The sequence below is a fragment of the Mus caroli genome, chromosome 3, assembly GCF_900094665.2.
Source record: "Mus caroli chromosome 3, CAROLI_EIJ_v1.1, whole genome shotgun sequence".
NCBI lineage: Eukaryota > Metazoa > Chordata > Mammalia > Rodentia > Muridae > Mus > Mus caroli.
In genome coordinates this window covers 31,462,069-31,476,289 of record NC_034572.1, presented here as the reverse complement: position 1 = coordinate 31,476,289, position 14,221 = coordinate 31,462,069, and the positions used below count along the sequence as shown (strand labels likewise).

The 14,221-nt window shown below is 40.7% G+C and overlaps 1 protein-coding gene across 4 annotated transcripts in view; it reads left to right on the top strand.

Moving 5' to 3' along the window:
- Trpc3 (transient receptor potential cation channel subfamily C member 3) overlaps positions 1-13,464 on the top strand; it is a 67,056-nt gene extending 53,592 nt beyond the window's left edge. The window contains exons 10-12 of one of the 4 annotated variants that reach the window (XM_021157739.1): positions 3,005-3,088; positions 10,317-10,392; positions 12,554-13,464. In XM_021157739.1, the coding sequence (XP_021013398.1) occupies positions 3,005-3,088; positions 10,317-10,392; positions 12,554-12,696 (303 nt within the window). In that variant the 3' untranslated portion in view covers positions 12,697-13,464. The remainder of the gene's footprint in view (positions 1-3,004; positions 3,089-10,316; positions 10,393-12,553) is intronic. The other 3 variants (XM_029475634.1, XM_029475633.1, XM_029475632.1) reach the window with 3 other exon arrangements.
- The last annotated feature ends 757 nt before the right edge of the window (positions 13,465-14,221 follow it).

Here is a 14,221-nt window from a genome sequence, read left to right as displayed (position 1 = left end):
AAAAAAAAAAAAAAAAAATCCTTTAATCCCAGCACTCGGGAGGCAGAGGCAGGAGGATTTCTGAGTTCAAAGGTCAAAGGCAGCCTGTTCTACAAACAGGCTCCAGGACAGCCAGGGCTATACAGAGAAACCCTGTCTCGAAAAAGAAAAAAAAAAGAAAAAAGAAAAATGTATGAAAAATGATCTCCAGCTGCAGTAGTCTAGAAGCCCAGGAAACAATAAAATGTGGGCCTTGTGCAAAAGTAGAGGACTTTCCTCGATTGAAGCTGAGGGAAAGACAGGATTGATGCAATTTAATTCCTCATTTTTTTGTCATAGACCTGTGTTTCCAAGAATTTTTAATAGCCCTCGAATCTTACCCTTACAGATACTGACCCTGTACTGGGAGTGTGGTTCAGTGGGTAGTGCCTCCTGACATGCACAAGGCCCTTCAGTTTGAACCACAGCATCGAAAAATAAGTTTAAAAGCAAGTGGCTGTTTACGGCTCTTTGTGTGGTGTCACTGTGCTCTCTCATGGCTATTAGATGCCACAGCAGTGACCGGCTGTCTGTACTGCATTCAAATAAATACCTCACACACACAATGAGAAGCCGTGGGGTGGAGAGAAGTATAGCCCCTAGGCTAGACCTGTGTCTGAACTGGCTTTTAAGACTTATGAGCAAGTTACACAGATAAATCTCCTCATCTAAAAAAGAGGAAGGCCATGGGCTTCTGTGAGCGTTACATGGGATCTATTCCACTCCAGCTCAGCAAACATCAGGGCCCTTCCTCATCACAGTCCACAGTGCTTGCTGTGTGTTTAGACCTGGCTAGCAGCCAGGGTGCAGCCAGTGCAGGGTATATGTAGATAAAGTCTTTCTGGCAGTCCATGCTTAGCCCTCTTTATGCACTAGGGAATAACTGGCTCCTGATGTTCTGGGCGGCTCTGCCTGTTGTGAAGATTGACAGTGTGTTAATAAATGTTTTGTCTTTCTAGGGAAGCTTAGCTCCTTAAGTCTTTGACCTCTGAAGCATGGTCACCTTCAGCCTTCTGTGCTTCAGAGAACAAACCTTGAAATTTTCTTTCTGTAGCTGTCTTAGTTAGGGTTCCCATTGCTGTGAAGAGACACTGTGACCAAGGCAACTCTTAAATGTTAAACTCTTAAATGATAAAGTTAACATTTAATTGGGGCTGGCTTACAGTTTCAGAGGTTCAGTCCATTATCATTATGGCAGGAAGCATGGTTGTGTGCAGGCAGACATGGAAAAGGAGCTGAGAGTTCTACATCTTGATCCGAAGGCAGCCAGGAGGAGTCTCAAAACCCACACCCATGGTGACACACTTCCTCCAACAAGGCCACACCAATTCCAACAAGGACATACCTCTTAATTGTGTCACTTCCTGTGGGCCAAGCATATTTGAACCACCACAGTAGGCAACAGAGTTTATGGACTTTAGACCCCAAATAGTCAGAGTATAGATGGGGGCTACCAAAAGCCAGCTGGGCAGGGCACTTCCAGATGTTTAGACCTCTATGAAGGCACAGAGAGAGCACTCCACAGGACATCCACTGCCACCTTGTGACATCAGTAATAGGAGGAAAAAACTTTTTTCTCAGCTAAGAGGACCTGCCTTGGCTCCCCCCCTCTTTTCAGATTGCCCAGGCTGACCTTAAACTTTGATCCTCCTACTTAACTCAGCCAGGCAGCCAGGCATGAGCCAGCCAAAGTGTCTCAGTTTTACATCAGGCATCGACTTCCTTCATTAAATGAATTAAATTAAAAGCTAGAGAAATGTCGATATTGTTGTTCTGACACTTTTCTGCTGAGGTTGCTGAGTTCAGTCAGCAGGCTGATACCGACCCCCAGTGGCAGAGGGAAATGTCACATCATCAAGTGCAGGTTCTAGCGAAACAATCAACTAGAGGCCTGTCCAGTCCTGTCACCTCTGCCCTGGCCTGCCACACCTTCCTGAATAATCACAGGGTGGGGGGGGGGGCTCTGGAGGTAGAAAGACTACAGTTTGGAATGGGAGGACTTTTGAATCATATACAAGCCAGCTAGCCCTGGAATGATGGAAAGTTCCTGCTTACATCTATGTCAGTCGTGGGCAGGGCTAAGCTCTTAGCTAGCTTTCTGCTCCTGCCTACTCAAAACTCAAGCTGGAGGTTGGAGTGGGGATAGGTAGATAGTTAATAGATAGATGATAGATTATAGATAGATAGATAGATAGATAGATAGATAGATAGATAGATAGATAGATAGATAGAGACTGATAGATACATAGATACACATAGAGGATTGACATATAGATAGAGATGATAGATGATAAATAGATATGACTGATAGATACATGATAGGAGAGAGAGAGATACACATATGATTGATATATAGAGATGATAGGTAGGTAGATAGATAGATAGATAGATATCACTGGTGGATAGATATATGATTGATAGATGATAGATACATAGACAGACAGACAGATGGACAGACAGCTAGCTAGAAACAGACAATAAAGCTCCATTCTTCAACCCAGTTCTCTCCAAAGATCTGATTAGCATAAGACAAGATGATAGAGAAGCCATATTATTTTAGGTGATATCATAGGGCTATGAGATATGTGTGAGGCTACCTACACCTGTGGGATTCTGTTCAATTTAGGGAGGAGCTAGGGCTCAGTAGCCAATCAAACCACTTCGGAGGCACTTGGAGTTCTGAGTGGTAAATGTCGCCTGTTCCTACAAAAACGTATATTAGATACGGGCCAACTTCTAAAATACATTCTTAGTCAACAGCTCTGTTACACTGCATCATTCCAGTGCTTTGCTGAAAGTGAACATCTCTCCCACACAGCTGTTTGCTTTCAAAAAATATTTAACCCCCTCATACAAGCCAACTTGAACAAAACGTTCCTCAGAAGTGTGGACTCCAGAAATGCCATCCAAGAGAATCAAATAATCTATATCTCTTATTCCAAATGAATGTATTCTCATTTACTAGGTTAATTGTATTTTCTCCTAGTTAAACCTCTTCACACAGTCTAACTCGAGAGTTTTTGAATCACACAGTTTTAACAGCATTCTCAATCAGCCAACACGATACCAGGTAAGTACTTGTTTGCCATTTCTCTATTGTGTGTGACTCCTTGTGTGACCTTCTGTATGTGTGGAGTGGTGCAGTCTTCATATACACTATGAAGTTCTACAGGGCAGAGAGAGTGGGGTGTTAGGAACTTCAAAATCAAAAGAGGTCGGCCTCTTTGTCCTTTCCCCTTTTTGTTGTTGGGTTTTTTATTTTGTTTTGTTTTTTTGCTAAAGAAGAGATGTTGTTGTTGTAGCATTATTTCTTATTTTCTTAAGATTGGGGTTTGACCCCAGGACCTTGCCTATGCTATAGTCCTAGGCTATTCTATTTTATTTTATTATTTTGAGATAGAGTTTCACTAAGTTTCCTGGCTTGAGTTCCAACTCACTGTTACCCATGGATGGCAGGACATGGATTGGACTCTCATTCCTCCTGCCTCAGCCTCTCAGCGACCTGAGACTACAGGCCTGCAGCACCAGGCTCAGGCTCAGCAAGAAGGACTGCTTTTGCAATGTTGAAAACAAAGTGTTTCCGTAATTTTTTATGTGAGAGGCTGTTGCCTATGTGTATGTCTGTCCACCCCCTGAATGCTTGGTGCCCATGGAGGTCAGACAGAGTATTGGATCCCCCCGGAACTGGAGCTACAGATGGTTGGCAACCACCATGAGGGTAGTTAGTTTGTTTCATCCCTCATCTTCCATTGATAGAAATAAAGCAGGGATTTTTATTTCAACCCAACAGAAATAATCAGGTGCTTCTACTGTGCATTTATCATGAAGGAACTTGGCCATGTATGATTAATGATCTAATTAGAAAAAAAAATCTCCATTTGCCTTTCTTTTTTTAATTAATCATTTTATTCATTTACATTTCAAATGTCATCCCCTTTCCTGGTTTCCCCCTCCACAAACCCTCCTATCCCATCCCTTCCCCCTGCTTCTATGAGGGTGCTCCCCCACCTACCCACCGACTCCCACCTCACTGCTCTAGCATTCCCCTACACCGGGGCATCAAGCCTCCACAGGACCAAGGGCCTCCCCTCCCACTGATGTCAGACAAGGCCATCACCTGCTACACATGTATCTCAAGCCATGGGTCCTTCCATGTGCACTCTTTGGTTAATGGTTTAGTCCCTGGGAGCCCTGGATGGTCCGGTTGGTTGATATTCTTTTTCCTCGTGTACTTGTCTTGATGATTTTCTGTTACCAGGTAAGAGGAATTTTAATAGTTAAAGCTGTCAGCCTTTGCCTGGGATCTGAGTTAAGAAGGCTTTTATAGCAGTGTGCTGAATGCCTTGAACTTAGAGCTGTTATTTCCCATCCTGGACTCTCTCGTTTTTGCAGTCAACTTTACAAGGCTTTCATGGCTTTGAGATTTATGTGCTATTTTAAAAGACCTATTGTGTAATAACCTTTAAACGTACGTGTTTCTAGTTCTTTCACTTTGCACATGAAATATTCGCCCTGTGTAGCTGTCCTTGAGTGCGATGACAGATGAAGGTCCAGGTTTACCTTTTCCGAATGATTATGTTCATCTATGTCCAGTGTGTTGAATATTGTTTTGGGGTTTTTTTGTTAACTTTTCATTTATTAAATTCCTATATCAAATTGGTTTCTTCCTATTTTTTTCATGTTATGTTCCATTGATCTGTCTGTGAACGCTATGTGACCATATATAGTTTAAAATAAAGTCAAACAAAAGGCAGATGCAATTATCATCTTTACTTATTTTGCTAGAATGCCTGGCTATTCTTTTTCATTTTTTTTCTTAAGTTTGGAGTTTTAATCAGCCTGTCTAGTTCACAAAATTTCTGGCTGGTGTTCTTATGAAGATTGGGCTAATGTTTTAAGATGTGACCTCTTTCTGATGTCCTTTCTCTGGTTGGTTGGTTGGTTGGTTGGTTGGTTGGTTGGTTGGTTGGTTGGTTGGATTGTTTGATGGATTTTGCTGATGTTTGGTTTGGTTTGGTTTGGTTTGGTTTGGTTTGGTTTGGTTTGATTTGGTTTATCTGTAATAAGGTCCTCATAGCCCACGTTGTTTTCAAACTCAGTAAGCAGAAGTTGGCCCTGAACTTCTGGTCCTACTACCACTCCCTCTGATCCTACTACCACTCTCTCCGAAATGTTGAGATTTGCAGGTTTTACCATTATGCCCAGATTTGTACAAGTCCTTGTGTCTGGTATCATTATATTTATTATTTTCCATTTGTTAAAAAGGCTCCAGAACTGCCAAATAGCAACTACTGAAGGGCTTAAAAAAGATAAGCCTGTATATTTCTTTTTCGTGTTCAAAAGTTCAGGTTGCCAGCTCTCCTGGAGTGCTACTGAGGATGCCTGAGAGCCAGGCCTTCTCTGTCTAGTGCTATGGCTGTGACAAAGGGCATGTGCCACTAAACCTGGCTTTAATCACAGCACCTTTTGAAAGGAAAAGTGTTCTCTCTGTATACAGAATTTTTCCCGAGGATAAAAGGAGGCGAGTGTGCTCGCTTATTTTCCCTTAGGTGAAGTTTTGTTAGTGAGAGACTTTGTTCAGATGGCTTCCAGGGAAATTGGAACTCTAGATGAATTTTTAAAACAATCTATTTTTCATCATTTTCTCTTTTGGCAGTAAGTGTAAAATTATGTAGACCTTTTCTAAGCATAGTTTCCAAAGACATGTAAATATCATGCAGAGTATTACATTAGAGGATATGAACCTTTGAGTTTCCCAGCTTTGTTCAATAATACGATTAGTAACCTTATCTAAGCAGCAACTATGTGTCTATGTGTATTTGATTATTTAATCTGAATAGTTATTTATGAGCTGAGTTTTGTGACCTGTCATGGAGTTGAAAAAACACACGACCATAAGTACTTTAAGATCGCTTATCTGGTAAAGGCCTTTATTCAAATTCAGAGACTTTCTCACTCCCAGCACATCTGCCTCACCTTCATTCTTATTTGTGTATTGTGCTGTATGAATGTATGTGTATGTGTATGTAAAAGTGTTTATGTATGTGAATGTGGAGACCAAAGGTCAATGCCAGGTGTGGTCCTCAGTCACTTTCCACATTATCGCTCAGAGCTTGCAGATTTGTCTAGACTGGATGCCCAGTGAGCTCTAGGGACCTACCAGTCTCTTCCTTCCCAGCAATGTTTGTATAGGTGTATTTACATGAACTTAGGTCCTCATTATTCCTCTTCATCCTCTTTCTCCTCCTCCTCTTCCACCTCTTCCTCTACCTCCTCCTCTTCCTCCTTCTTTGAGACACGATCTTGCTACATAGCTCTGACTGTCCTGGAACTCATTATATAGACTAGGCTGGCCTCAACTCCAAGATCTGCCTGCCTCTTCCACCCAGTGCTAAAACCACCATAACCAGCCTAGGTCTTCATTCTTATACAGCAAGCACTTTACCATTTGAGCAGTCCCCACGCCTTAATTTTTAAGACGTTTCAGGCCAGGCATGGAAGCAAGTGTATATCTGTAATTTCAGTATTTATGAGACTAAGGACGGAATAGAGTAGATTTGCTGCTAGCCTGGGCTATATATCCAAGACCTTGTATCAAAAAAATAAGTTGCATTTTATTTTTTGGTGATAGAAGGCTTCTACAGAATTCTTTTTACAGACGACCATTTTAAGTCAGCATTGCTCTCACTTTCTTTGGCAAATAAAGTGCTTTCATCACCGTGGAAAATGTTTACTCACTGTGACCGTATTTATGCTGTACTCCTTGCTTTAATAAATGCTAGTGCTTTGACATATCCTTTTGGCATTTAGTCACTAATGCAATTAACACACCCCATCCTGCTACACCTGTCTTTTCCCTACATAGGCTTCACCTTCTTAGGGCTTATGTGTGCTTTTCTCAAGCCTACTTGTTTATATTTACCATTACATACATAAATATATCCATAGCATTATTCACTAGCTTTGTGGTGGTATGCCTGCTTGGGCTGGTTTTTAAGCACTGATTATTATTTCTAATTATGTGGAGGGCCTATGTGTACATTGAATACAGTGCCTGTGGAGACTAGAAAAGGGCATCAGATACCCTGGGGCTAGAGCTAGGTGGCTGTGAGTTGCCTAGCACCCAGGCCCTGGCTTATGTATTTCCTAAGAAGGTAAATAATACATTAAAAAACTGTTCCAGGTATTTCTTTTGGCTACCAGGAGTTTTCCATATTGCTACATGGGAATCTCATTCTTATTTGTTGTGTAGTCATTTTCTATTGACTATTATAAACAGTCCTCTAGTGTCTTACAACATGTTTCTTTTAATATTATCAGAGTTTTTTCTGTTTACGTGCTTGAGAGTGGCTGTATTTCCATTTTTCGGCAGCAGGTACACATAAGGATTTCTTGGCTTCCTCACAAGCATTGCACTCAGAATTTTTAAAAAAATGCCAACTATGAAACATGTATGCATGCAAGTGTATGTGTGTGTGTGTGTGTGTGTGTGTGTGTGTGTGTGTGTGTGTACATGCTACTGAACAAAACTGGCTCTCAATAAGCAGTTCGTGAATGAATCACTGAGCCTAAGATCTGTCTTTTCTGGTCTGGTTTCCCTTGATTGAAGAGTCAGTTGGATTCAAGGCTTTCTCAGTGGCTCCAATAAAAAAAGGAAGTGAAGCCTATTTCAATGTCCTTCCCTAGGGGCAGGTTGACAAGGTTAGGGTTGGGGCTAGGGCCAGGGAAGCCTTGAAGAAGTTAAAGTTTCAACTCTTGGGAGCCCAGCTTTCCCCTCTGAGGGACTGTGGTCATTATAGTCTTAAGGTAGCCGTGTCTAAGCTATCCTGTGTTCTCTTTGCCAACATTCTTTGACTTAGCTTTCTGCTGACCTTGACCCACTGCGCCCTTATAAATAGCATATACAGAGCTGTACTTCTTAATAACCGTGCTTGATGTAAACCCTCAGCTTATGCAAGACTCCCTGGTCCCCGCTCTCTGTCTTCTGTAGCTTCTCATCCCTAGTCCTCCCACCTTGCAGCTTGGGATGTTTGTTCCTGCAGGTGTGGGTAGCGTGTGACTGGGAAAGCAGGCTTTTTAATAGCATGGGGCTCTCTGTTGTCACATAGCTGTAGCTTTTCCCCAACGGTGGCATTCCAGATTACCCTGGAACCTCTTTTATTCACTTTAACATCTCACAGATCACTTAGCGTCAAACGTTTTGCTGCCTTCAAGCTGAGGTGTTTTCCCCATTCTCCCTACAACTACCATTTAGCTCCAGCTTTCCCCCCACTCTTTTCTGAATTATCTTTCAAGTGTGGTATTTATGTATGCACAATAGTATGTACAGCAGCACTGAAGTAGGAAGCGATGCATGAACATACACAGGCACACCTGAGTTTACTGGTTGGTTGCCTCCAGTTGGCCCTGCTCCTTACCTCACACCTCTGCCAACATCTCAGAGGCTATCGGGCTCCTAACCCTCTTGCTTCTCTTTTCAGATGTAGGTTTATGACACACATGAATATTTCAGGAATGCATGTGGCCCAACTCGATAAGAAGGCTTTATATTTTGTGATGTCCCTTGCAACTGGGCATTCTCATTCAGCTTCATGCTTCTTATTCTGTTTGTTTGTTTGTTTGTTTGTTTTTATTCTTGCTTTGTTACTTTGTTTTGAGACATGGTCTCACTGTGCAACCCTGAAACTCACTGTGTAGACCAGGCTGTCCTCAAACGCACAGGTGTTCCCAAATGCTGGAACTAAGCCACCATACCTGGCTTCAGCATCGAGCTTCTAAGATTCATCCCCATGTGTGTGTGGCTGTGGTTGACTAAGATTAGTGAACACAGAGAGCTTGCATTGTGGGAGACTGATTTACCTGTACACTTGCCTTGTTTTCTGACACGTGTGTAGATTATTCAGTTTTTGCTACCTAGGACAGCCTTGCTTCTAACCCTCGTGGCCATATGTGTAGTTTTGGGCTCTGTAAGGAGTGAAATTTCTGCCAATGTTGAATTTTAGAAGATAATGTCAGATTATTTCCAAAGCACCTTGTCTATTTGCTCTCAAGCCAGGAAATTCTGAGTCTCCATTGGCCTGTGGCCTTTCCAGAAGGTATCATCATCAAATATATGGCTTGTTTGTCTCCTTTATTAAGTGCCAACCTACACCTCATCTCTCTTATGAACAGACTTTAAGATTGTGCTATAAGTTGTTATTATTTATGATTCCATTTCTGTGAAATAACTAGGTATCTTAAAAATTACACCTAGTTATTTATGTTTAAAAATGATGATACTGTTTTTATTATGTTTGAATAGTATCTTTATAAGTAGAAGTTCTTGAATCACAATGAAGTTCAATTTATCATTTTATGTTGTAATTAGAATTTTATCTTGTTTTTAAAATATAATCTGATATAACTATATTCTTCTAAAGGGCTAAAAAGCTCTATCTTTCACATGAATGGCCAACTGGAATTAATTTCTCATCCATGTTATGAGGTTGGCATCCAAATTTTTTCTTATGAATAAACAATTAATCTGTAAGAACATTTAGTTGGTTTGGAAAAATAGTCACAGTAGAATTTCTATGGAGACAAACATGTAATACAGCAAAATATATAGAATCCAAAAAACACTAAATTTAACATAAGATATATATGTACACACACACATATGTATGTATATATATATATATATATATATATGATACCTAGTTATACATGTGTGTATGTATGTATACACACACATATAAATGCATATATATATATATATATATATATATATATATATATATATACACACACACATATACATCTACAAAATTTAAAGGAAAGCTACCAGAACAGTCTAAACCCAAATAACAAGAGTAATTATGTGTGGGTGATGGGGTTATCAGGGATTTTGCTTATTTCTCTTATTGTTCTCTGTTTACCAAATGTTCTGCTCTGACCCTGTATTAATTAATTTTTTTCAAATAGAGAGGAATAATGGTGTGTCTATGGTGACAATGTAGCTCAAAGCACCTTAAAGAGAAACTATCAGCTTAAAGACAACCATTGATATCTTCCAACCCAGCTTTTAGGAAAAGCTGTTTTGTTCTTGAGATTGAAAACAAAAGAATGTATGTGTTGGTTGTGTTCTAGCAGAAAGTAAAAGACGGCTAAATGCCACAGCTTGGCTGATTCTTTGTAAATTGGCATATGAATCTCCACTCCCCATCCTGTCTGTGTCATGGGTGTGTAAGGCTCTCTGCAGAGTAGACGTAGCATCCTTGTGAATCCCGTTGATTTAATTCTTCCTTTTTGCCCAACAGCAGATAATGAAAAGACTCATAAAACGGTATGTTTTGAAAGCACAAGTAGACAAAGAAAACGATGAGGTGAATGAAGGTAAGCATCTTCCACTGAGAAACGCCTTTCTTCATAGCTAACTTAATGGATGTGGGAAGCTGAGGCAGGATGATTGTGGCAAGCTCAAGGCTAATGTGGGCTGCAGAGGTCAGCCAGAACTACCGAACAAAAACACTGTCTCAAGAAAAGGTTTTATAAGCCCCAAACTACATAAACAAATAAAGATTGGAGGGTAACACCACAGCACACATCTGGAATCAGAAAGAAATAAACCTGGAGAACCCTAGCTCAGGCCAAAGTAGCTTACTGGTAGAACACCTGTTGAGCAAACCCCAGGTTTAACCCCCCAAGCCAAAAAAAAAAAAAAAAGGAAAACAAACCTAAAACAAAAGCTAGACTTTTTTTCAAACTAGACTACCTTTTTTCCCTCTATTTTCCCACATGCCACAGGAAACATATTTTACTATTTTATTTATTTATTTTGCCCCAAAATGAATCTTCAAATGATCGGTTTAGATTCTTGAAGAAGAGACTTTCTTAAAATGAAAATATTCTTTTGGTGTCTTTAGGTTTTTGTTTTTGTCTTTTGCTTTTTGGGTTTTGGGTTTTGTGTGTGTGTGTGTGTGTGTGTGTGTGTGTGTGTGTGTGTGTGTGTGGCTAAGAATTGAACCTAGACTCCATACATGCTAAGCATATGCTCTACCACTGAGGTACTTCCCGGCTCAATTTATTTGTGTATAATAAAAGCATATATATTCTGAAGCACAGTCAATAGCATATGCCTGTAATCCCAGAGTCAGATGGTAAAAGCATGAATATTGGAAATTCAAGGACACACACTTAGCTACACAGTGATGTTGAGGACTGGGTTACATATGAGATACTGTCTTAAACATACAATCATAATCTATAATCATACAAATTATGCTTTAAAAATTATAAAGTTATCATGATAAACGTCATCCATACACTGTACCCCATATGTCTACTTAAAAAGACTATTAATAAAGGGAAATATCCTAAAAGATTCTACTTGTTTAAAAAGATGAAGTCTGAGTACCACTAATTTTCAGAATTTATTCTTCCTCTAGGTAATGTTCTGCCTCTAAATTTAATCTTCACCTCAATGCTTCTCTACATCACAGTTAAATAACTCCTAGAACAGTTCCGCTCTCCCTTGCAATCTGTGTGCTTAGGTTGCTGACAAGCTGAATTCAGGGAGCAGCTGTGTTTTAAACTCTAAGAGAGGTTAGACCATTAGATAGATGAGATGGGATCTCTTGGAGATACGGGAGTCTGCACACTGCAGGAGATGTGTCTCCACTGGCTACCTCACACACCCTGCCTCTGCACCAGACAGCCCCAGTCCCAAGTTCATGCTACTGTGTGGTGATCAGCTCCCTTTATAGCTTTCCTTTCTCTTCATAAAATTTAAGTTAAAATTCTCTTCTGTATATATGCACATTCGGTCAATAAATTTTTAGTAGCGCAACAGAGATAGCATGTGAATCAGCCCCTCCGCCCAAAGGGGACCATAAGACTCCTTGTGTCTAGCAAGGGAACAGTGTGATTGTTTTCGGGGAGGAGGGTTGTTTGTTTTTGTTTTTGTTTTGGTTTTGGTTTTATTTGTGGAAATAGGGATCTTTCTGTGTAGCCCTTGCTGTCCTGGAACTTGCTATGTAAACCAGGCTGGTCTCAAGCTCACTGAGATCCACCTACCTCTGCCACCTAAGTGTTGGGATTAAAGGTATGTACTACCATGCAGTGCGAAAGTGTGATTTCAGCGTTTCATCTTTTGAAAATGCATCTCAGTTGTCACTTTAGCATTATTCGCAATGTTGTAGTTAGCTAACCCTGTGCCAAGAGCCTGGGCCGTAACCCAGTGGCAGGGTACTTGCCTAACCTACACGGGGTATGGGCTTGAACTTACACAACAGAAGGCACTGCTTGAAACTGAGTTTCACTACTACAGACACAGCTGGAATACCTTTAGTGCTTTTCAAAGGTCAGTATGCCTTTAAAGGCTGGCTTAGCTTAAACATCTTGAAGGAGAATTTGAAATATCTCCCTGGGAGACATTGGGAAGCAAACATACTTCAGATTGAGTGAATTTCACTTTGTCGTGGTTTTTTTTTTTTTTTTTCTGAATATAAAGACAAGTCACCATTTACACGTGTTGTTTTTCACACAAATACCCTAGGTGAACTGAAAGAAATCAAGCAGGATATCTCCAGCCTTCGTTATGAGCTTTTAGAAGATAAGAGCCAAGCGACGGAGGAATTAGCCATCTTGATTCATAAACTCAGTGAGAAACTGAACCCCAGTGTGCTGAGATGTGAGTGAGGCAGCCACCTGCAGTCAAGCCTTGACTATAGCACAACGTGGGCAATAATACTCCTAAGTATGAAATACTTGAAAAACTATGGTGTAGAGCTCTAGTGTTCACTACCTTTATCATGCGAAACTTTAAAATTAAGCTAGGTGGTCATGATTCCCATTACATGAAATGGTTCCAGCAGTTGACCTCGGCACTGTACGCAGTGAGATGCTATTGTACTTAGAAGCCCAGTATTAATGGCACTGACAGTTTCTGTCATTCTTGTCTTTATGTCACCTGTTGGCCTCCAAGAGTTCCTTGGGGGACAGGGACCACAGCGATCTCATCTTCATGTCTCCCACATTTAGTACAGTGCCTGATACACAGTAGGTGCTTGGTGAATGTGAAACCAAATGGCCATCCAGCCAGTTGCATCCAAGAGCAGATGAGAGACCATCACTGCGTAGCATACGTTCTCATCCAAACGCTGAAGCAGTTTTTTTTTTTTTTAAATAGAAACTGAAGATGTTTTACAACCAGCTATGACTTGTGGAGTTCTTTCTTAGACTTTTAGATGCCGCTGACAATTCTAGGATGTTGGAAATGCAAGTGAAGAATTTAACAGGGAAATGAGCTAATTGAAAGTACGATTACACTACATATTTAAATTTCATGGGGTTGTTCAAAAATGATCATTAAAGATTTTTTCTAAAATATACGCTTGTGTCTTTTCTCTTTGTATTTGTGGTTTCATGATGTGAATTTAGTCAATAAAGAATGTTTTTTTTAAGTTGGGTTATAGTAGGCTATTATTTTGTTGCAATTGTCTAATGTGTACTTCTGACGTTTTAATGCTAAATAAGATCAGCAAGTGACCCCTTGTCTTGCCTTCTGGTCCTTTCTGAGTTTTGGATCCATGGAAGTGTCAACAAAAACAGTGTCTTAGTTAGGGTTTTGCTGCTGTGAACAGACACCATGACCAAGGCAACTCTTATAAGTACAATATTTAATTGGGGCTGGCTTACAGGTTCAGAGGTTCAGTCCATTATCATCAAGGCAGGAGCATGGAAGCATTCAGGCAGGCATAGTGCAGGAGATGCTGAGAGTTCTACATCTTCATCTGCAGGCTGCTAAGAGAAGACTGGCTTCTGGGTCAGCTAGGAAGAGGGTCTTAAAGCTCATGCCCACAGTGACATACCTACTCCAAGGCCACACCTCCTAATAGTGCCACTCCCCCTGACCAAGCATATACAAAGCATCACAGACACTGTTCTATCGCTATGAAGAGACACCATTACAAAGCAAATTTTTATCAACAAAAGCATTTAATTAGGGGTCTGCTAACAGGTTCAAAGACAGTCCATTCTCACTATGAGCAGGGCAGAACGAGATAGACATGGTGCTGGAGAAGCAGCCTAGAGTTCAACATCCTGAGCCACAGGCAGCAGGAAGGACGCTGGGTCTGATGTGGGCTTTCTGAAACCTCCAAGCCCATCCCCGTTTCATATCTCCTCCAACAAAGCCACACCTCCTAATCCTTTAAAACAGGAT